The sequence below is a fragment of the Gadus chalcogrammus genome, chromosome 22 (assembly GCF_026213295.1).
Source record: "Gadus chalcogrammus isolate NIFS_2021 chromosome 22, NIFS_Gcha_1.0, whole genome shotgun sequence".
NCBI classification, from domain to species: domain Eukaryota; kingdom Metazoa; phylum Chordata; class Actinopteri; order Gadiformes; family Gadidae; genus Gadus; species Gadus chalcogrammus.
This window is the reverse complement of record NC_079433.1, coordinates 3,515,483-3,536,461: the sequence shown is the minus strand read 5'-3', so window position 1 is coordinate 3,536,461 and position 20,979 is coordinate 3,515,483. Positions and strand designations below refer to the sequence as shown.

The window sequence follows — 20,979 nt, the reverse complement described above, 5'->3', positions numbered from 1 at the left end:
ATAATTGTCTATTCTTTATATTTTATTCTTTGTTTTGAGATAAGTTTGATCGATCACGGCATGGAGCTCCTCCTATTAGACACCCTTTTGGCTGTTGACCCCAGACAATACGGTGGGGTCGACAGTGGCGTGGACATGATCGTCTTCAGACAGGAAGCAGAAAATTGGTTCCCTCCCGAGTTCAAGCTGCCACTTCCTGTCTGGCTGCAAGATTCCCAGGAGCTGTGATCCTCACTTTTGTCACTGTCATCATCATCATCATCATCATCATCATCATCATCATCATCATCATCATCATCATCATCATCATCATCATCATCATCATCATCATCATCATCATCATCATTCTCATTATTATCATCGTCGTCCTGGTGATTTTCCTCAGACAGCTCCTGCTTGAGTTCTTGGATTCCCGCATGAAGTTCCATCAACTGCCGGATCAAAACCTGGTCTTGGGATCGCATCTCCATCTGAACAGAAACAAAAAAAAAAAAAACACGTTTAACTCACTTTTGTATAATAAGTGATAATAATGAAGCCAATCAGACAAATCTGTTGTAGTAATCGTGTTTCACCAGAGGCGATGCTGTCGCTGCAGTTTTATTTTAGCACTTGGTTCCTCTTTCAGCCATCCACTCGGAACGGCAGTCAGGCACATTAACGTTACCTGGTGGTATCATAATGATGGATAGTTGGATTCTGACTCGCTGTTTATCATTCACTTTTTACTTAACACCTTTCTTCTCTGTCCTGTCCATATAAATGCTGCAAAAAGTGCATATAAATATATTAGAATCAAAAAAGTTAATTAATCTTTATATGCAGATGTTGACAGATGTTTATTTTCAAATATTCTTCTCTAAATTCCATGTTATTTTTCACCACTCTCTTCTTTTCAGACGCAAAAATCGTACATTTCTTTCCTTTCTATAATAGATTTTACACCAGAGACCTTCTAGTTCCCCTCATTGTAGAGAAAACCAGGAAAATTAAGAATTCCATCTAATCCAAAATGGAGTTCTGAAATCCAGGCCAGAGTTTGTTGTTGTCAGGATAAAGGAATGCGTGAGAGTGTGAGCCTGAGTTTCTGCAGTTCTTTTCTTTCTCAAAAGCCGGTGGAAGCCTTTGTCAGCATGGCAAATGCAAATGCTACTCTTTTGTATTAGTTTGATTAGCATTTGTGTGTGTTTGCATAATTCTATGTACATTTACCTACATAATAGGCATACAATTGTGTGTGTGTGTGTGTGTGTGTGTGTGTGTGTGTGTGTGTGTGTGTGTGTGTGTGTGTGTGTGTGTGTGTGTGTGTGTGTGTGTGTGTGTGTGTGTGTGTGTGTGTTAGAGGAGAGTGATCATAGTGAATAATGGGGTGCCTGGCACTATGGTAGCATGTTCTTTTGGACTTGTGCCTGCTCTAGAATGTATAGGTCTATAGAGTCTATACAGTCTCAGTCACTACGACTCAGTGAGAGATTGAGTGAGTCAGACGGAGAGAGAGAGAGAGAAAAAACAATTTGGAGTGAGAGCTAGAGTGAGAAAGGATAAAAAAGAATTATTTTACATTTTCCATGAGTTGGCAATGTAGGTATTTCTCGCTTTGAAGATGAATTGAATTGAGAGTGAGAGAGCTAGAAAGAGAGTGAGGGAGCTAGAAAGAGAGTGAGAGAGCTAGAAAGAGAGTGAGAGAGCTAGAAAGAGAGTGAGGGAGCTAGAAAGAGAGTGAGAGAGCCGAATAGAAAGTGAAAGCAGACACACTTTAAGAGGTTGTCATAGTCCCAGCAGGGTGTGCATGCACGCTACAGAGAGCAGCGGTAGACTCACACACTCTCCTCTCTCACACACTGAAGCTCTCTCGCCCACCTCGCTCATCAGCGACGACCACCGACACACGCTTGCAGTGTGACCTTTCACCTCACCGCCCATAAACATGTCTCTTCTTACTTCCACAATAGCTTCCCCTGGACCCCCCAGGCGTCTGCATGCTGAGCTGACTCCTTCAGCCATCTCCGTCATTTACCTACAATCTAATGTAGGTGTCGGCTACTAATTAGTCAGCTAACTAATCTAGCAGATTACTTTATCTAAACTAAATGTTTACGGACGATACAGATCAGTAAGGGGCCAGTAGGGGTCAGGGGTCACCTTGTTCCAGGATGCCTACTGGTCAGACTGTGGACAGTGGGGATTGAACCCAGAACGTCCCCTTTCCTAGATATATGCCGAGTGTCTTCACAAATCCAAAGCAAACATAATAGTCATTTACCAAAACTCTTAAACACCGTCCTCATCACAGGAACAATGGCCATCAAATTGTAAACATGAAATAGACCAAGGGAGGCAGCAGGATAGTCTGGTCACAGCAGTCACAGGGTTTGACTCCAGACGAGAGGTGACCATGTTCAATCCCCCACCGTCAGCTTTCTACCTGCTACTCCACAGACCTCTGAAGAATAAGTCCCGCCTCCGGTTCCCTCGATCAAAGGTCTATGAGAAATAACCTGGCGTTTATGAATGACCGACGTGCATAACAAACCCTGTAGGTGGCGAAGAAGTAAAAGCTGCTTCACGTTTTGAACCACACACTTTTTTTCCATCTTGTTTTCGACCGGGTCCATCTAGTAACCATCCAGTCGTCCCGGGACAGAACTCAGAGCTCAACCCTCCTGAACCCCAACAGAACCACAGCTCAGCTCACCAGCTCCCACCGCAGCCAGGCCAAGGCGCTCTCTATGTCCAGGGAGCGGGGTCTCTCTCCCCCCTCTGCTCGGCCCCGCTCCCAGGGCCCCTCTCTGGGCTGGCCCCCCCGCGTGGCCCTGGCTGGGCCCGGCTCCCGGAGACCCGGTCGTCCGTTGGGCTCGCAGCTGTCGAAGGAGTCCGTCTTGCTGGAGAAGTCCCTGAGTAGGGTGAGGACAGCCTCCGTCATGGCTGGGTGGAGAAGGCAGGTGGAGGGTGGAGGAGGCCCGGGGGAGGTTGTGGGGGGGGTGTGGCTGGAGACAGGGGGCTGGAGCTGGGGTTGGGAGACGGGTGATGGCTCAGGGGGGTACAAGCGGTGGTCTGGGATCCGTCCTGTTCACGACAGGGCTTTAAGAGTCTGGAGGTACGTCAGTCCCAGCCTATTGGAAACACCCTCTCTCTGTTAGTGTCACTCTCTCTCTCTCTCTCTCTCTCTCTCTCTGTGCTTCAGCATACATTAGCTCTTTGGCATTGTGGCATCAGTGATTTGTGATTTTTTTTGTTTATACGTCTTTGTGTGTGTGTGTGTGTGTGTCTGGGTCTGTATCTGTGTGTGTGTGTGTGTGTGTGTGTGTGTGTGTGTGTGTGTGTGTGTGTGTGTGTGTGTGTGTGTCTGGGTCTGTATCAGTGTGTGTGTGTGTGTGTGTGTGTGTGTGTGTGTGTGTGTGTGTGTGTGTGTGTGTGTGTGTGTGTGTGTGTGTGTGTGTGTGTGTGTGTGTGTGCGACGTGGCAAACCTGGCGACACAGCTTTAATGCTGGTACTGGCTTGGCAACACACAGACGACTCAGACCAATAAAATAGTTTAAAAGGGCGGCGGTAGCCATGGCGTCCTACGCCAGGTCTGTCTCACACACACAAGGCCTCCCATCACAACATGAACCGCGCTTTGTCAAACCCCCTGAAAGTGAACACATTTGGCTGTATTTACACACAAACACACACACGCACACATACACACCCATAAAAAGACTACGGGTGCTCACACACTCGCACGTGTAGGAACCAAAGTCCCACGGCCAGGGTCCATCCATGTGTGAAACATACACATATACAGAGATACACACACACACTCTCTCTCTTCATCTTTCTTACGCACACACACACATACACACACCGGACCCCACATTTCTCCGGCCGGACCCCACAATGCCTAGCAACCAAGTAGCAACCTCACACACTCGGGCAGCAAAACAGAAACCCCTTCTTCCTGCACTGACGCACATAGCGCTATTTTTAGGATCCGACCCGATTCTGCTGTCAAGACATCGTACAATCATTAGACAACACACACAAGACGAGAGAGAGAGAGAGAGAGAGAGAGAGAGAGAGAGAGAGAGAGAGAGAGAGAGAGAGAGAGAGAGAGAGAGAGAGAGAGAGAGAGAGAGAGAGAGAGAGAGAGAGGGGGGGATAAAATAAGAAATTCCCAAACCCAGAGGAATAAAATCTTACGCAGTAGGCTACGCAGAATTACGATAGCACAAAGCCGAAACGGCATTAACGTTTCAAAGGGTCCTAGGGCATGGGGAATGCTTATTTTACCCAAACTATGACTTCAATTTCATGGATTCTGAATCAGCAATATTTTTATTGTTAGATTCCTCAACAGGATGCGTCGGTGGTTGTTAAACGCTGCTCCGTCGCCCCCTTCTGGTGAACAATCATACGGCAGCCTGGAAGAAGAAACAAAATTCTTCAGTAGTGTTTGGTGTCTGATCAGAGCGAGCGTTGATCCACTTTCAGTGCTCATCTTGGAGTTGGTAGGTGCAGTAGCCAGGAAATAGGATAGGATATAGGTCCACACGTTGAAAAGCTAATTTGCATTCAGTTAATGACTGAACTGACACGCTGTTGTCCTTCAGACATTAGTTAAGGAGTAGACATATCCGACCCACCAGGCTTGAATCGTAGATTGATGGCGTCGATCGAGGCCGTTTAAACGGACCTCTGCTATCCCTCTGCTAGGCCCTAGATAACCCAACACATCAGGAGGACCCTTATAATATAACAACAGTGGAGGTCTTCACGGGGTTTACGTCGACCCCTGAACCCCGGTGCCGTAATTCCGACGCCTCATTGTTCCGACGTCTCAATGGTCCGAAATATGTCCCATTAGATCGACATGCCACTATGCCGACGGTTCAATGTTCCGAAAACGGAACCCATTGGTCCGAAGGTCCGTTTGTCCGACTTTTCAAAAAGGAGGCACATTAGGCCGACGGTTCAATATGCCGAATAAGCCAAGGCGCAATTCCACATGTGTGATTATGAAACCCAAAATAAAAGACGATGTAGTCTACGTTCCAGCAGTGCACTTCACCAAGCCAGACTGTTGCTGTGGGCTTGAACGGTCACAAGAGGTGAATTTATGAAGCGCACGTTATAGGCCTACAAGGACTAATACTTTTCCCGTAAAGAAGTCAAACGGTGAGTGAAAAACAAATATAATTGTTATCTTTAGTAGCTGTGTGTGGGCCTATATGTGTGGTTTCCTGTGTTTACAGTGGGCTTTTAGCCTAAACAATTTTGCTGGTATTGATTTAGTCAAACTTATACCTCATAGCGTGTACTTAGTCAAGTGTGTGTGTGTGTGTGTGTGTGTGTGTGTGTGTGTGTGTGTGTGTTTTGAGAATTAGACGTTTGACTAAATCAATACCAGCTAAATTGTTTAGGCTAAAAGCCCACTGTAAACACAGGAAACCACACATATAGGCCCACACACAGCTACTAAAGATAACAATTATATTTGTTTTTCACTCAGTTTGACTTCTTTACGGGAAAAGTATTAGTCCTTCCTTGTATAACGTGCGCTTCATAAATTCACCTCTTGTGACCGTTCAAGCCCACAGCAACAGTCTGGCTTGGTGAAGTGCACTGCTGGAACGTAGACTACATCGTCTTTTATTTTGGGTTTCATAATCACACATGTGGAATTGCGCCTTGGCTTATTCGGCATATTGAACCTTCGGCCTAATGCGCCTCCTTTTTGAAAAGTCGGACAAACGGACCTTCGGACCAATGGGTTCTTTTTTCGGAGCATTGAACCGTCCGCATAGTGGCATGTCGATCTAATGTGAAATATTTCGGACCATCGAGGAGTCGGAACAATGAGGTGTCGGAATTACGGGCAGGCCCCTGAACCCCAGCGTCACGCCTAGCAGAGCTGCAGGCGGTCGCACCGTTTTGCACACGGTGGGCATTTGCGGTCACAAGGTTTAAACATACTTGAAGACCACTTTTGCACACTTGACTATCTAGGATGGGAACGCTGCGATCCTGGTAGTCACAAGGCATCCCCTGTGCTGCAAACACACACTCGCACTGGTGGTTGGTGGTCCCAGACAGTCAAGGTTTTTGTTGTAAAGTGCTGGTTAAGGGATTTTCGGAAGATTATTTGTTTGTTTTCCTAGAGTCCAAAGGAAATATTTCAAACATTTCCGTTTTATTGCCACCTACCATCCTCTGATCTGCTCAGAAGAAGTTCGAGATGTTCAAGAAGAGCAAGGAAAAGGCTCACCTCTTGACGGAGACCATTCCCACATATTCCGCGGACAGGTAGGCTATAATTTAATTATAGGCTACTAATAACTCGGTTCAATCGTGATCATTATTCTTGTTTCGTTTTTTTTATTCATGCTTTACAATGTCTGTAGGTTGAATCGTAGTCAGACCCGCTTTAATGCTACTTATTTATTGTATTAATCTGTTTATTCATCTTTATTGCTGGTTTGAGTGAAATGTGACGAGGCGAAATGTGACTGGGACTTTTACATCAGTTTGTCTGGGTGGAGGTCGTGGGCAAAACCTGTGCCCACGACCCGTTGATTAAATCAACCCTCTCCACACAGTGCTAAGCCCCCCGGGGTTTGAGTAGTGTGCAAAGGGAACTCACAGGGAGGAGAAGGGGGTATGTTATGGCTGTTCCTCAGAATGGCTGTTCTCTCCCTTACTATTTCTGTCCCTCCTTTTTTGTCTCTCTTCCATCTCAAGATTTACTCCCTCCCCTTGTTTCCTTGCTGTCGGATTCAAGGAGAGAGAAGAGTTTATAGAAGAGTTTTTGTCCTAATAGTTCATGTTGCTTAAACACTATAAGGGGATTTCCTAAGGATACCAAGCTTAATGTATTAAGTGCTTTACACGTGTGATGAAATTTAACCCCAATCACCAAGTTTGAAACCCTGCTGATATGACCACCAACGTATGACCAAACGCTTTCTTTCTTCCTCAGTAATCCATACCAAGATGGCGTTGACGGCGTCGTCAAGCATTGCCATGACAACAGCCGCGCCAAGGAGGACCGCGAGCGCGAGAGGAAGACGGCGAGGGAGAGGCTGTACGTGGTGTCGGTCATCTGCCTCATCTTCATGATCGGAGAGATCGTGGGTGAGCCGACTCCTCCTCCTCCTCCCCCTTCCAACATCCCCCCTCCTCCTCCTCCTCCTCTTCCTCTTCCTCTTCCTCTTCCTCTTCCTCTTCCTCTTCCTCTTCCTCTTCCTCTTCCTCCTCCTCCTCTCCTTCTCTCTCCCTCCTCTCCTCTTTGTCCATCTCACCCTGTTGTTTCTCCCTGTCCAGGTCTCCTCCTCCTCCTCGTTCCTCTCTCCATCTCTAAGTTTTTGTCTTGTTGATTCTGACCTGACGCCTCGTAACTGTCTCCCGCAACATCTTCCGTTGTACCAATTCTACCGAAAAGATTGTTTAGCCGTGAGCCCTGAACATAATCAAAGACAATCAAGCAATTTAGTCTTAGACTCATATCGGCCCTCTACTCCGTAAAGAGTTTGAGGGCGCAGCATAACAGTGGATCAAGGACATGTCCCTTCACATTCAGGGCATTTCTGCAGACGCTTTTATCCAAAGTGACCAAGTTACAATAAGTACATTTGTCAGAAGGAAGAGAAATAATTAGAGCTGTCAGTTAAACGCGTTATTAACGGCGTTAACGCAAACCAAATTTAACGACGTTAAAAAAATTATCGCGCAATTAACGAAATTATTTTATAAAAAAAAAACAAAAAACTTTTTTTTTTCTTTTTTTCTTTGGCTCAAAACAAAGAAGCAGTAGCCTGACTGCTATGTTCAAATGACATTTGTTCAAAGCAGTCGTTTAATTGCACTATAGGCTCTTTTTTTGTATCGTCCTGTTTTGATCAGTATATGCCAATGTTGTTATCAATAAAAAATCATTTGCACAAGGCAAGCCGATGCAAATCACCATGTTGATAAGCGAATTAAAATGAGAAGAATTATGGGACAAAAAAATCAAGGTGATATTTAGCTTAAATAATTTGTTATTAATCGCGATTAATCGTGAGTTAACTATGACATTAATGCGATTAATCACGATTAAATATTTTAATCGCTTGACAGCTCTAGAAATAATATATCGCTGTCGGTTCAGTACTGCCCAAGTTCTTCACATAATGTCTGAGCCCAAAGACCAGAGTGCTATACCGCTATTGTTCATATTCGGGTCCAAGTGTATCACGCAGGAAACACTCAGAATCAGCAAAGCGGTTTAACATCGATGTGGGATGTTGAAGTGAGGCCGCCGGTGTTGTTTAAGAGACCGCGCCGACGGTCTGGTCGCCCAGACCGGTACGGTCCTGTTTGAAGCTGGCCTTGGGTCCATCTCGGCGACGATATAAGGACTGTGATGCTCCCTGTGTTGCGGGGGGGCAGGGGGGTACTTTGCGGGGAGCCTGGCGGTGATGACGGACGCCGCCCACCTGTTGGTGGACCTCACCAGCTTCATCATCAGCCTCTGCTCCCTCTGGCTCTCGTCCCGCCCCGCCACGCACACGCTCAACTACGGCTGGCATCGCGCTGGTACGCCTACGCCACACACACACACACACACACACACACACACACACACACACACACACACACACACACACACACACACACACACACACACACACACACACACACACACACACAATAGTACACACGCTGAGCTACGACTGGCACAGCGCTGGCACGCATTCACTCACTTACCCTCACTCCCTCACACACGCACTCTCTCACCCACTGACTCTCACTCTCTCTACACACACTCTCTCACTCACTCACTCACTCACTCTCAAATACACTCACTCACTGAATCTCACTCTCTACACTGTGCTTTGGGTAACAGTGGGTGGTAGAGTATTCACTCACTCACTCACTCACTCACTCACTCACTCACTCACTCACTCACTCACTCACTCACTCACTCACTCACTCACTCACTCACTCACTCACTCACTCACTCACTCTCTCCCTCACGGTGCTTTGGGTAACAGTGGGTGGTAGAGTTCTCCCTCCCTCACGGTGCTTTGGGTAACAGCGGGTGCTGGCGGTCTGTCCCGGTAGAGATCCTCGGGGCCCTGCTGTCTGTGTTCACCATCTGGCTGGTGACGGGGGTGCTGGTGTACCTGGCCGTGGAGCGCATCGTCAGCGACGACTACGTCATCGACGGCACCATCATGCTCATCACCTCCGGCTGCGCCGTCATCGCCAACATCATGTGAGACACACGTGCACCCTCGTGCACACGTGCACATGTTGGTTTATGTCTATAAAGAATTACATTTAAAGACCGTTGAGGATACTGATGATGACGACAGACTGGGAAGAGGAAGCAGAATGGATGCGCTGTCGTGAACGTAAATAGTAATGGCCGCCGCTCTCTGTTTTCCCGGTTGGACAGCATGGCGCTCACCCTGCACCAATCAGGACACGGCCACTCCCACGGAGGGCTCAGTTCCCATGGTCACAGCCACGCCCCGGGAGAGGACGGACACGCCAACCACGGCCACGGTAACCACGGTGACAAGGACGTGGAAGGAGTTGAGCAGGGTACGACACACGCCATTTCATCTTTAGATTTAGTTTGTTTTTGATTTTTTTTACTTATATTAAATGGTTTCATTAAACGGATAAACGTTTGACGCCATTTTGATTTGATTCAACCTCAATATGACCATACAAAAAGATGACCATGTGCGTGTTTTCTCTGTGGCGTCGCCCCAGGGAAGCGCGCCCAGCAGGCCAACGCCAGCGTGCGCGCCGCCTTCGTGCACGTGGTGGGCGACCTCCTGCAGAGCGTCAGCGTCATGGTCAGCGCCGTCATCATCTACTTCAAGGTAAGTGGCTCGCTCGGTCCGTCTGTCCAAGGTCGCCCCCTGCTGGACGTGTTGAGAAGTGTTACGCGTTGCTGCTTAGCGAAGGGGAATTTAAAGGTTCCATGACATGCCACCAGGTGGTGAGTGTGAATAGCCTTACAAGCCGCATCACAAGTGGGCGTGTCCACCTAGATGTGTGCTGAATTGATCAGTCTACCAGCCTACCCAGTGGACTGTAGCAAACGTTGCTCATCTATCCGTCACACATCTAGGTGGACACGCCCACTTGTGATGTCATAAGGGGCATATTTCCAAAACTGCTTGTAACGGCTAACCACACCTGGTGGCATGTCATGGGACCTATAACCATTCTGATGTCGTGCAAAGTCTAGAAAAACTGCCAAATTAAACCCAGATGAATCCTGTCTGTTGTTACCATGTTTAGTAAGTGAGGGGTAAACGGTACGTGTGGCCTAATAGACTAGAAAGATCAAAGTTCAACCTAGTACTTTCTGATTTAAAAGTAGACTAAGGTCTTACGATGTCTGCACAATGTATCCTGTAAGTCTACTGTTTAGTCAGTGAGGAGTAAAAGTTTGCTTTGATGTAAAACTTGAAATTAAAATTCTACTCGCACACTTACTTAGGTTTTAAGTACTATTAAACTCCTACTATAAAATGCTATTCGATGTTTAATGTAAAATAGTATCAAATGGTTTCCTTAGTATCAAACTAAGGGAGTTTACTCTTTGCATGAAGCAGCCTTCAGTTAAAATCTTTCAGCTCCAAGTAAAATATAAAATATTTAGTAAGTCTAACTTTCTAAAGCACAGTAAAAAATAATAGTATTTCTTCATGTAACATAAATAAGAGAAAAAACAAGGAACTCCTTTGGAAATCTCCAGTTTGTCTTGTATAGTCTGCCTGTTCCCTTGTGATCACCATGTGCTAACCATGTGCTATAGCATCTCTCTCAGCCCTCTGGCTACACTGGGGACTGGAGACTACTGTAGTGAATCATTCATAGGACACATAGATAGAAGATGGACCTGACAGAGAGCAGTGTTCCTCCACTCAAACCAAACACCCCCCTTACTATAGAAATAATGAAAGAAGCCATTCATATAAAAACAATGACTCAGTTCCATACACGATTGATGCACTTTATTGATCATCCTGGTAAAATAACCTCTGAAAAGTTGAAGTTTTTGTTCGGGGATGCTATATCGATACACTTTGATTGCCTGGCCTAACGCAGAGTTAAAAGACTTTTCTAAAAAGGCAAGTAATGCCTTACTTGCCTTGACTTAGGAAAGTCTGAATTTTTAAAATTCCTGTACTTCAAATAAGTGGTCTTCTGTTCTGCGTGTTTCCTCCCCAGCCCGAGTATAAAATAGCAGATCCCATCTGCACCTTCCTCTTCTCCCTCTTCGTCCTTGGGACCACGGTGACCATCCTGAGGGACATCCTCATCGTCCTCATGGAAGGTGCGCCCGTCACACTCTCGTCTACGTGTGTTCACCCCCACCTAGAAAATCGGTGGCCTTCCATCAGTGGGTCGTGGTGGCCCATCGGTTGGTTTTGGTCGTGACCTGTCGGTGGGTTGCGACCAAACAATTGGTCCTGGGTCGTGGCCCATCAGTTGTTCGTGGGCCACCGGTCGGTCACGACCCATCTGTGGGTCGGTCACGACCCATCTGTGGGTCGGTCACGACCCATCTGTGGGTCGGTCACGACCCATCTGTGGGTCGGTCACGACCCATCTGTGGGTCGGTCACGACCCATCTGTGGGTCGGTCACGACCCATCTGTGGGTCGTGGCCCGTCATTGTGTCGCGTTCCATCAGCGGGTGGTAACCCTTCAGTGGGTGGTGACCGATATTTGGGTCGTGGGAGGGGAGGGACCCCAGTGGGTCAGGAAGTGGCCTCAGTCACAGCGCACGCCTTCCTGCCTGGGCCAGCTCCATTGGCGGGACACTTTGATCAATTCCAGGGCAGTTCTATCAAATCTCGGGAAAAAATGTTTTCATTATTCAATGAAAAACTAAATCTGGAACCAATTTGCAAGTACAGAGTAAAGGACGGAAGTTAACTCCTTTTATTTATTTTTACCCATTTCGAGGTAAATTAGTAATTTAGGTAATTTTCTGAACAGGGAAACAAGGCAAAGATTAACAATGAAAATGGGCTTTACTTCATAAAATATCCGGGGGGGGGGGGGGTCAAGGGTCAGCATGGGAAACCCCCCTGCCTCACACGCTCCGTCCCGACCACAGGTACCCCGTCGGGGGTGAGGTACGTGGAGGTCCGGGAGCGCCTGCTGGCGGTCAAGGGGGTGACGGCGGTCCACAACCTCCACATCTGGGCCCTGACCATGAACCAGGCCGTGCTGTCCGCCCACGTCGCCATCGGTGAGACCCCCACCCGCCTGCGCCTCCTTATCAATCGGTTAAGGGCGACACTTACTGTTTGTTTTGCGGAATTCATGTTTCATATTTTAGATTTATTTTGCTATTTTTATTTTGCTATTTTTATTGGTATCGCCAAAAAGATGAGACTGCTTTTTCTCTTTCGTATTTTAACACGTTTTAGTTTAAATGTTTTGGAATGTTTTCCCTGTCTGAATTGCAGTGAAGGAATGTTGTGTAATGTTAAGTTACTCTTTGTGGGGTTGTTAGTGCCTGGCTTTACCGGTGGAACTAGACGGGGAATCGAAACCTTTAACCCTGGCAGGGGTAATGCCTTGCTCTACCAGTTGAACTAGACAGGAAATCAAACCCTTAAACCCTGGCGTCATTAATGCCTTGCTGTACCAGTTGAACTAGAAAGGGACTCGAACCCCTAACCCTGGAGTCTCCCAGTTGAGCCAGACGGGGCCAGCAGTTTGGACGATGGCTTTATCATTTACACGACAGTACTGACTCCTCCCCCCCTTCTTCACGCAGACGACACGGTGGACGCCCAGTCGGTGTTGAGGGAGATGACCCAGGCCTGCTACCTCTCCTTCAACTTCCACTCTATCACCATCCAGATGGAGCGTGAGGCCGACCTCAAGCCCGACTGCACACTGTGCGAGGACCCCGTGAAATAACCCACCTGAACTCTAAGTACGCCCTTAACCCCCCTCTGAGGACCCTGTAATGTCACCGACCTGCACTCTGTGTTAGGACCCCATACACCTTGCCCTGGGTAAGGACCTCTTAAACCTCACTCTGTGTAAGGACCCCATACACCTTGCCCTGTGATGGGGACCCCATAAACCTCCCCCCTGGGTAAGGACCTCTTAAACCTCACTCTGTGTAAGGACCCCATACACCTTGCCCTGTGATGGGGACCCCATAAACCTCCCCCATGGGTAAGGACCTCTTAAACCTCACTCTGTGTAAGGACCCCATACACCTTGCCCTGTGATGGGGACCCCATAAACCTCCCCCCTGGGTAAGGACCTCTTAAACCTCACTCTGTGTAAGGACCCCATACACCTTGCCCTGTGATGGGGACCCCATAAACCTCCCCCCTGGGTAAGGACCTCTTAAACCTCACTCTGTGTAAGGACCCCATACACCTTGCCCTGTGATGGGGACCCCATAAACCTCCCCCTGGGTAAGGACCTCTTAAACCTCACTCTGTGTAAGGACCCCATAAACCTTGCCCTGTGATGGGGACCCCATAAACATCACCCTGTGAGGGGACCCCATACACCTTGCCCTGTGTTGGGGACCACATGAACCTCCCACCTGGGTAAGGACCTCTTAAACTTCACTCTGTGTAAGGACCCCATAAACCTCGCCCTGTGATGGGGACCCCATAAACATCACCCTGTGAGGGGACCCCATAAACCTTACCCTGCGTAAGGACCCCATAAACCTTGCCATGTGACCCATGCTTTGGGGATGACTAAGGGGTTGATTTTACACAAATCCTCATCACACGACCACATTTATATGTTGGTATTAGCGGAATAGTTCTCATTTAAATCATAAGTTAACGACTGTGTTTTTGATAACTCAACTTAAGAGAAATCCTCAATAAATGCAGTGGGTGATTTCATTTTCAACTTATGAAAGGAAAAGTGCGGTGTTTTAAATTATGTTTGTGTGTATACTCATTTCAGTTTTGTTGAGTTGAAGGTATATTATTTAGCTGGAACAGAACAAACTGTTTTAGTCTAGATGATTTAAGCCATGCTTGTTTTAAATGGGGTTGAAATGGTCTCCGGTTTTCAGTTAGAAACTGAAATACTCTTGGTACTGTAGCTAAAAAGGTACCAGTGGCATTTTACCATATTTTAGCATTTGGCATAATGTTAAGTGAAAATAACGTTTTCTTTTTCATTCAATAAAATATTTTCGGCAGTATTCTATCTGGCTGTAATTCACTTTCCCCTGCCCAAATCACTCAGTGACAGTATTACTAATCTTGACCTTTTGCTTTCAACACCACTGATTTCAACCGTAGATTGTATGATTTCAACATCGGCTTATCTGTTGCCGGATCACGGTTGCTAAGCGACCCACAGTAGATCAGTAAGTACTTCCATGATATGAAAAGTTTAATAATTCTTGACAGGTCTTGACGGGGCTGAACAACTTCCCCACAGCATCATTTGATACCAGAATAGCCTTTTATTTTCTCGGTGTCCTCTGAAGAAGCCAGTGTTGCCTTAATATACAACGGTGATGCTGAAAACTCTGAGAAATAGGTCTTCTCGACTCTGAACAACATAAAAAGTATTTCTGGAGTCAGAACAGGAACTTCTATTTTAAAGGGACGTTTTTTTTTATGTAACATCTTTCAAATCGACATTTGTGCAAAGCTTACACAGTAAAGTTGATTATTATTGGAACAACATCAAAACGTCTAATGTTAACGATCAACTTCACGATCAACAGGCTGCAATAATGTTGATTTTAATAAATAAAATGTCCAGGCTTGATCTTGAAAACTTCATTCCATCTGTAATCTTATTGGCTGCTCATTCTGTTGCTCTGCTATCCAGCTGATGACTCGTGACTCAGCAGGGTGCGATTTACAGCCTGACCGGCCTCACTTCACTCAGACAGGGAGAACCAGTCAACTCAATCCCTACTTCAATTCAATTCATTTACAAAAAGCTTTATTGGCATGAGAAACAAGCGTTAACATTAATGTCAAAGTATGAAAAGTTAAATACAAAATATATATACATTTCAGATATTAGAATATGAAATACTCGATATATTAAAAAATAAAATGTGGGAATCTCCTATTAACAGATATATTAAAGATACACTGACCATACATAGTATTTACCATAGGGAGGACGTGTGCAATAGTGCAATCACTGTGAACAGACACAAAAAGTGATGTTTCATATTTACAAAGGTGTGCTAGTGGTATGCCACTCACTCATTCCCCAGCATGGTATCATCGCCATCCGGCCCTAGGCCCGCTCCAAGAATGCACCACGGTACCAACCATACTTCGTGTTTTTAATTAAACTCGGCTGCAGCTTGATTTATGCGCTCGCTAGGTGTCACTGGATAATCCGCATAAACGCTACAGTGATAGCGCCTCTGCTAACGAGCGCAGACAGACATTGCGTTCTTCACGCCGGTCGGCCTGTCGGTCTTTCTTTCCTATTTCTCGCTTGCTTGCTTATGATAATAAATCCTATTAATTTGACCCCATCAAAAAAAGCGCACGCACATGCAGGCACACAAACGCATGCACACATATGCACGCACGCAAACACACACACGCACACGCACACACGCACACACACCATTTCAATTAGCTGAGCTGAAGGAGAGCAGACATATCCAATTCATATGGAGAAACTCATTTTCCAAATGGTACGCCTCAGTCGCTCTGGCTGTGTGGCAGATGGAAACGGAAAGAGCAATATTCATTCATCATGACGAGTGAGCCAGCACGCCTCCCCTAATTATGGAGTGGAAAACCTCACACCTTGTTCCGAATAGTCTCCAACGGTGCTTCGAGAAAGACGAACCCGTTAAAAAAACGAGGAGAGCAGCCTAGTGATGGAGACCTGTCCTGTGTTTATAGCGATGAATTAATTTGAGAGAAAGTCATAGGTGATCTAATCTGGAGCCATGGTATCCGTGCAATGAGAATATGCCACAGAATGCATTTTCACAGCAGTGAACCGGAAATTATATTTATATTGATTGATAAAGTTAGATTGAATAGGGTATTCAAATTTAACACTGTTGTTGTTTTATTGGTCGTCATGAAAAAAAACATAAGGGGTAACACTCGTGTTTTTCTTTGGTCGTCATGAAAAAACCACAAGGGGTAAAACTGTCGTTTTTTATTGGTCGTCATGAAAAAAAACATTGGGGGTAAAACTGTCGTTTTTTATTGGTCGGGGTAATATATAACCACAGACATTTTTAATTTATGAATCTCAGTGGGAAGTGGAGAGCGCTGTGAGCTAACCCCCTGGAGTCCGGGGTTCAAGTCCAGTTGATGTCCTCTGTTGGTATACACGTATCTCTATTACATGCAAATTATCAAGTCAAGTATAACCATTGTGTTGTCTTTATTCGGTGTCTTGATGGTGCATTGATAAGTTCGGAGGTTAACACTCTAAACAGGTTCGGATCCCCGCAAAAACGTCGATAGGGGTACCACTGTCGTTTTTTATTGGTCAACATGGAAATAACATGAGGGATAACACCGTCGATATTTATCAAATAAAACATGTTATTTGGTCGTCATGAAAAAAACATAGGGGGTAAATCTGTCGTTTTTTATTGGTCGTCATGAAAAAAAACATAAGGGGTAACACTGTCGTTTTTTATTGGTCGTAATGAAAAAAAAAAAAGGGGTAACACTGTTGTCTTTGTCAAATAAAAACATAAGGGGTAACACTGTCGTTTGTTATCAGTCGTCATGAAAAAAAACACAAGGGGTAACACTGTCGTTTTTTATCGGCCGTCATGAAATAAACATAAGGGGTAACACTGTCGATATTTATCAAATAAAACATAGGGGGTAACACTGTCGTTTTTTATTGGTCGTCATGAAAAAAAACATAAGGGGTAACACTGTCGTTTTTAATTGGTCAACATGGAAATAACATGAGGGATAACAACGTCGATATTTATCAAATAAAACATGTTATTTGGTCGTCATGAAAAAAAACATAGGGGGTAACACTGTCGTTTTTTTTATTGGTCGTCATGAAAAAAAACATAAGGGGTAACACTGTCGTTTCTTATTGGTCGTAATGAAAAAAAAAAAAGGGGTAACACTGTTATCAGTCGTCATGAAAAAAACCACAAGGGGTAACACTGTCGTTTTTTATTGGTCAACATGGAAATAACATGAGGGATAACACTGTCGATATTTATCAAATAAAACATAGGGGGTAACACTGTTGTTTTTCTTTGGTCGTCATGAAAAAAAACATAAGGGGTAACACTGTTGTTTTTTATTGGTCGTCATGAAAAAAAACATAGGGGGTAACACTGTCGTTTTTTATTGGTCGTCATGAAAAAAAACATAGGGGGTAACAATGTCGTTTTTAATTGGTCGCCATGAAAAAAAACATAAGGGGTAGCACTGTTGTTTTTTATTGGTCGTCATGAAAAAAAACATAGGGGGTAACACTGTCGTTTTTATTGGCCGTCATGAAAAAAAACATAAGGGGTAACACTATTGTTTTTTATTGGTCGTCATGAAAAAAAACATAAGGGGTAACACTGTTGTTTTTTATTGTTCGTCATGAAAAAAAACATAAGGGGTAACACTGTTGTTTTCTATTGGTCGACATGAAAAAGAACATAAGGGGTAACACAGTTGTTTTTTATTGGTCGTCATGAAAAAAAACCTAAGGGGTAACACTGTCGTTTTTTATTGGTTGTCATGAAAAAAACCATAAGTGAAACAATAGAAATACACACATACATTTTAATGTCATGTATATCCTGTTTATTGATGATTGATTAATGTGTATTGGCATCGCCTCAGTGGTGCGGTGGAGAGCACTCTGGCTAGCACACTGGAGACCGCAGCTCAATTTCTGTGGAAAACACAATATCTTTAATTTTAAACGTAATGCTATCATGTCTATTGCATTGTCATATATAACCACAGACATCATTTATTTAAAAAACTCTGTGGGAAGTGGAGAGAGCTGGGAGCTAACCCCCTGGAGACCGGGGTTCAAGTCCGGTTGATGTCCTCTGTTGGGAGACTCTTATCTCTATTTCATGCGAATTATCAAGTCAAGTATAACCATTGTGTTGACTTAATTCGGTGTCTCAATGGTGCATTGATAAGTTCGGAGGTTAACACTCTAAAAAGCTCAGGTTCGGATCCCCGTAAAAACGTTGATAGGGGTACCACTGTTGTTTTTTATTGGTCAACATGGAAATAACATGAGGGATAACACTGTAGATATTTATCAAATAAAACATAGGGGGTAACACTGTTGTTTTTCTTTGGTCGTCATGAAAAAAAACATAAGGGGTAACACTGTTGTTTTTTATTGGTCGTCATGAAAAAAAACATAATGGGTAACACTGTTGTTTTTTATTGGTCTTTATGAAAAAATAAATAAGGGGTAACACTGTTTTCTTTGTCAAATAAAACATAAGGGGTAACACTGTCATTTTTTATCGGCCGTCATGAAATAAACATAAGGGGTAACACTGTCGATATTTATCAAATAAAACATAGGGGGTAACACTGTCGTTTTTTATTGGTCGTCATGAAAAAAAACAAAAGGGGGATCACTGTTGTTTTTTATTGTTCGTCATGAAAAAAAACATAAGGGGTAACACTGTTGTTTTTTATTGGTCGTCATGAAAAAAATCATAAGGGGTAACACTGTTGTTTTTTATTGGTCGTCATGAAAAAAAACATAAGGGGTAACACTGTCGTTTTTTATTGGTTGTCATGAAAAAAAACATAAGGGGTAACACTGTCGATATTTATCAAATAAAACATAGGGGGTAACACTGTTGTTTTTTATTGGTCGTCATGAAAAAAAACATAAGGTGTAACACTGTCGTTTTTAATTGGTCGTCATGAAAATAAACATAAGGGGTAACACTGTTGTTTTTTATTGGTCGTCATGAAAAAAAACATAAGGGGTAACACTGTCGTTTTTTATTGGTGGTCATGAAAAAAACATAAGGGGTAACACTGTCGTTTTTTATTGGTCAACATGGAAAAAACATAGGGGGTAATACTGTCGTTTTTTATTGGCCGTCATGAAAAAAAACATAAGGGGTAACACTGTCGTTTTTTATTGGTCGTCATGAAAAAAAAACATAAGGGGTAACACTGTTGTTTTTTATTGGTCGTCATGAAAAAAACACAAGGGGTAACACTGTCGTTTTTTACCGGCCGTCATGAAATAAATATAAGGGGTAACACTGTCGATATTTATCAAATAAAACATAGGGGGTAACACTGTCGTTTTTTATTGGTCGTCATGAAAAAAAACATAAGGGGTAACACTGTCGTTTTTAATTGGTCGTCATGAAAAAAAACATAAGGGGTAACACTGTTGTTTTTTATTGGTCGTCATGAAAAAAAACATAAGGGGTAACACTGTTGTTTTTTATTGTTCGTCATGAAAAAAACCATAAGGGGTAACACTGTTGTTTTTTATTGGTCGTCATGAAAAAAAACATAAGGGGCAACACTGTGGTCTTTGTCAAATAAAATATAAGGGGTAACACTGTCGTTTTTTATTGGTCGTCATGAAAAAAAAAAAAGGGGTAACACTGTTGTCTTTGTCAAATAAAACATAAGGGGTAACACTGTTGTTTTTTATCGGCCGTCATGAAATAAATATAAGGGGTAATACTGTCGATATTTATCAAATAAAACATAGGGGGTAACATTGTCGTTTTTTATTGGTTGTCATGAAAAAAACCATAAGGGGTAACACTGTTGTTTTTAATTGGTCGTCATGAAAAAAAACATAAGGGGTAATACTGTTGTCTTTGTCAAATAAAACATAAGGGGTAACACTGTCGTTTGTTATCAGTCGTTGTGAAAAGAACCACAAGGGGTAACACTGTCGTTTTTTATCGGCCGTCATGAAATCAATATAAGGGGTAACACTGTCGATATTTATCAAATAAAACATAGGGGGTAAAACAGTCGTTTTTTATTGGTCGTCATGAAAAAAAACATAAGGGGTAACACTGTTGTTTTTTATTGTTCGTCATGAAAAATCCATAAGGGTTAACACAGTCGAAATGTATAGAATAAAACATAGGGGGTAACACTGTCGTTTTTATCAAATGAAACATGAGGGGTGACACTGTCGTTTTTCTTTGGTCGTCATGAAAAAAAACATAAGGGGTAACACTGTCGTTTTTTATCGGTCGTCATGAAAAAAAACATGAGGGGTAACGCTGTTGTTTTTATCGGTCGTCATGAAAAATCCATAAGGGGTAACACAGTCAAAATGTATAGAATAAAACATAGGGGGTAACACTGTCGTTTTTATCAAATGAAACATGAGGGGTGACACTGTCGTTTTTCTTTGGTCGTCATGAAAAAAAACATAAGGGGTAACACTGTCGATATTTATCAAATAAAACATAGGGGGTAACACTGTCGTTTTTTATTGGTCATCATGAAAAAAAACATAAGGGGTAACACTGTCGTTTTTAATTGGTCGTCATGAAAAAAAACATAAGGGGTAACACTGTTGTTTTTTATTGGTCGTCATGAAAAAAAACATAAGGGGTAACACTTTTGTTTTTTATTGTTCGTCATGAAAAAAACCATAAGGGGTAACACTGTTGTTTTTTATTGGTCGTCATGAAAAAAAACATAAGGGGCAACACTGTGGTCTTTGTCAAATAAAATATAAGGGGTAACACTGTCGTTTTTTATTGGTCGTCATGAAAAAAACATAAGGGGTAACACTGTTGTCTTTGTCAAATAAAACATAAGGGGTAACACTGTCGTTTTTTATCGGCCGTCATGAAATAAATATAAGGGGTAACACTGTCGATATTTATCAAATAAAACATAGGGGGTAAAACTGTAGTTTTTTATTGGTCGTCATGAAAAAAAACATAAGGGGTAACACTGTTGTTTTTTATTGTTCGTCATGAAAAATCCATAAGGGGTAACACAGTCGAAATGTATAGAATAAAACATAGGG

At 43.7% G+C, this 20,979-nt stretch overlaps 1 protein-coding gene across 4 annotated transcripts; it reads left to right on the top strand.

The window, feature by feature from the left end:
- Positions 1 to 4,384: 4,384 nt before the first annotated feature.
- Positions 4,385 to 14,196, top strand: LOC130375680 (proton-coupled zinc antiporter SLC30A8-like). Of its 4 annotated transcripts, none has more exons than XM_056582716.1 (10): positions 4,385 to 4,491; positions 6,142 to 6,286; positions 6,960 to 7,114; positions 8,411 to 8,557; positions 9,086 to 9,239; positions 9,423 to 9,571; positions 9,746 to 9,858; positions 11,219 to 11,324; positions 12,113 to 12,247; positions 12,782 to 14,196. In XM_056582716.1, exons 2-10 carry the CDS (start codon positions 6,219 to 6,221, stop codon positions 12,925 to 12,927), a joined length of 1,173 nt encoding a protein of 390 aa, XP_056438691.1. In that variant the 5' UTR covers positions 4,385 to 4,491; positions 6,142 to 6,218; the 3' UTR covers positions 12,928 to 14,196. The 4 variants fall into 4 exon arrangements, with proteins under 4 accessions (XP_056438691.1, XP_056438690.1, XP_056438692.1 ...); XM_056582715.1 differs by having other exon boundaries at positions 4,410 to 4,491; positions 6,207 to 6,286; XM_056582717.1 differs by having other exon boundaries at positions 4,416 to 4,491; positions 6,210 to 6,286.
- The last annotated feature ends 6,783 nt before the right edge of the window (positions 14,197 to 20,979 follow it).

Bases quoted from the DNA above. Each gene is read 5' to 3' on its own strand.
- LOC130375680 (XM_056582716.1), top strand. From the start codon at position 6,219: ATGTTCAAGAAGAGCAAGGAAAAGGCTCACCTCTTGACGGAGACCATT. The intron at 7,115-8,410 runs GTGAGCCGACTC...GCGGGGGGGCAG, and splicing joins CATGATCGGAGAGATCGTGG to GGGGGTACTTTGCGGGGAGC. The intron at 9,240-9,422 runs GTGAGACACACG...CCGGTTGGACAG, and splicing joins GCCGTCATCGCCAACATCAT to CATGGCGCTCACCCTGCACC.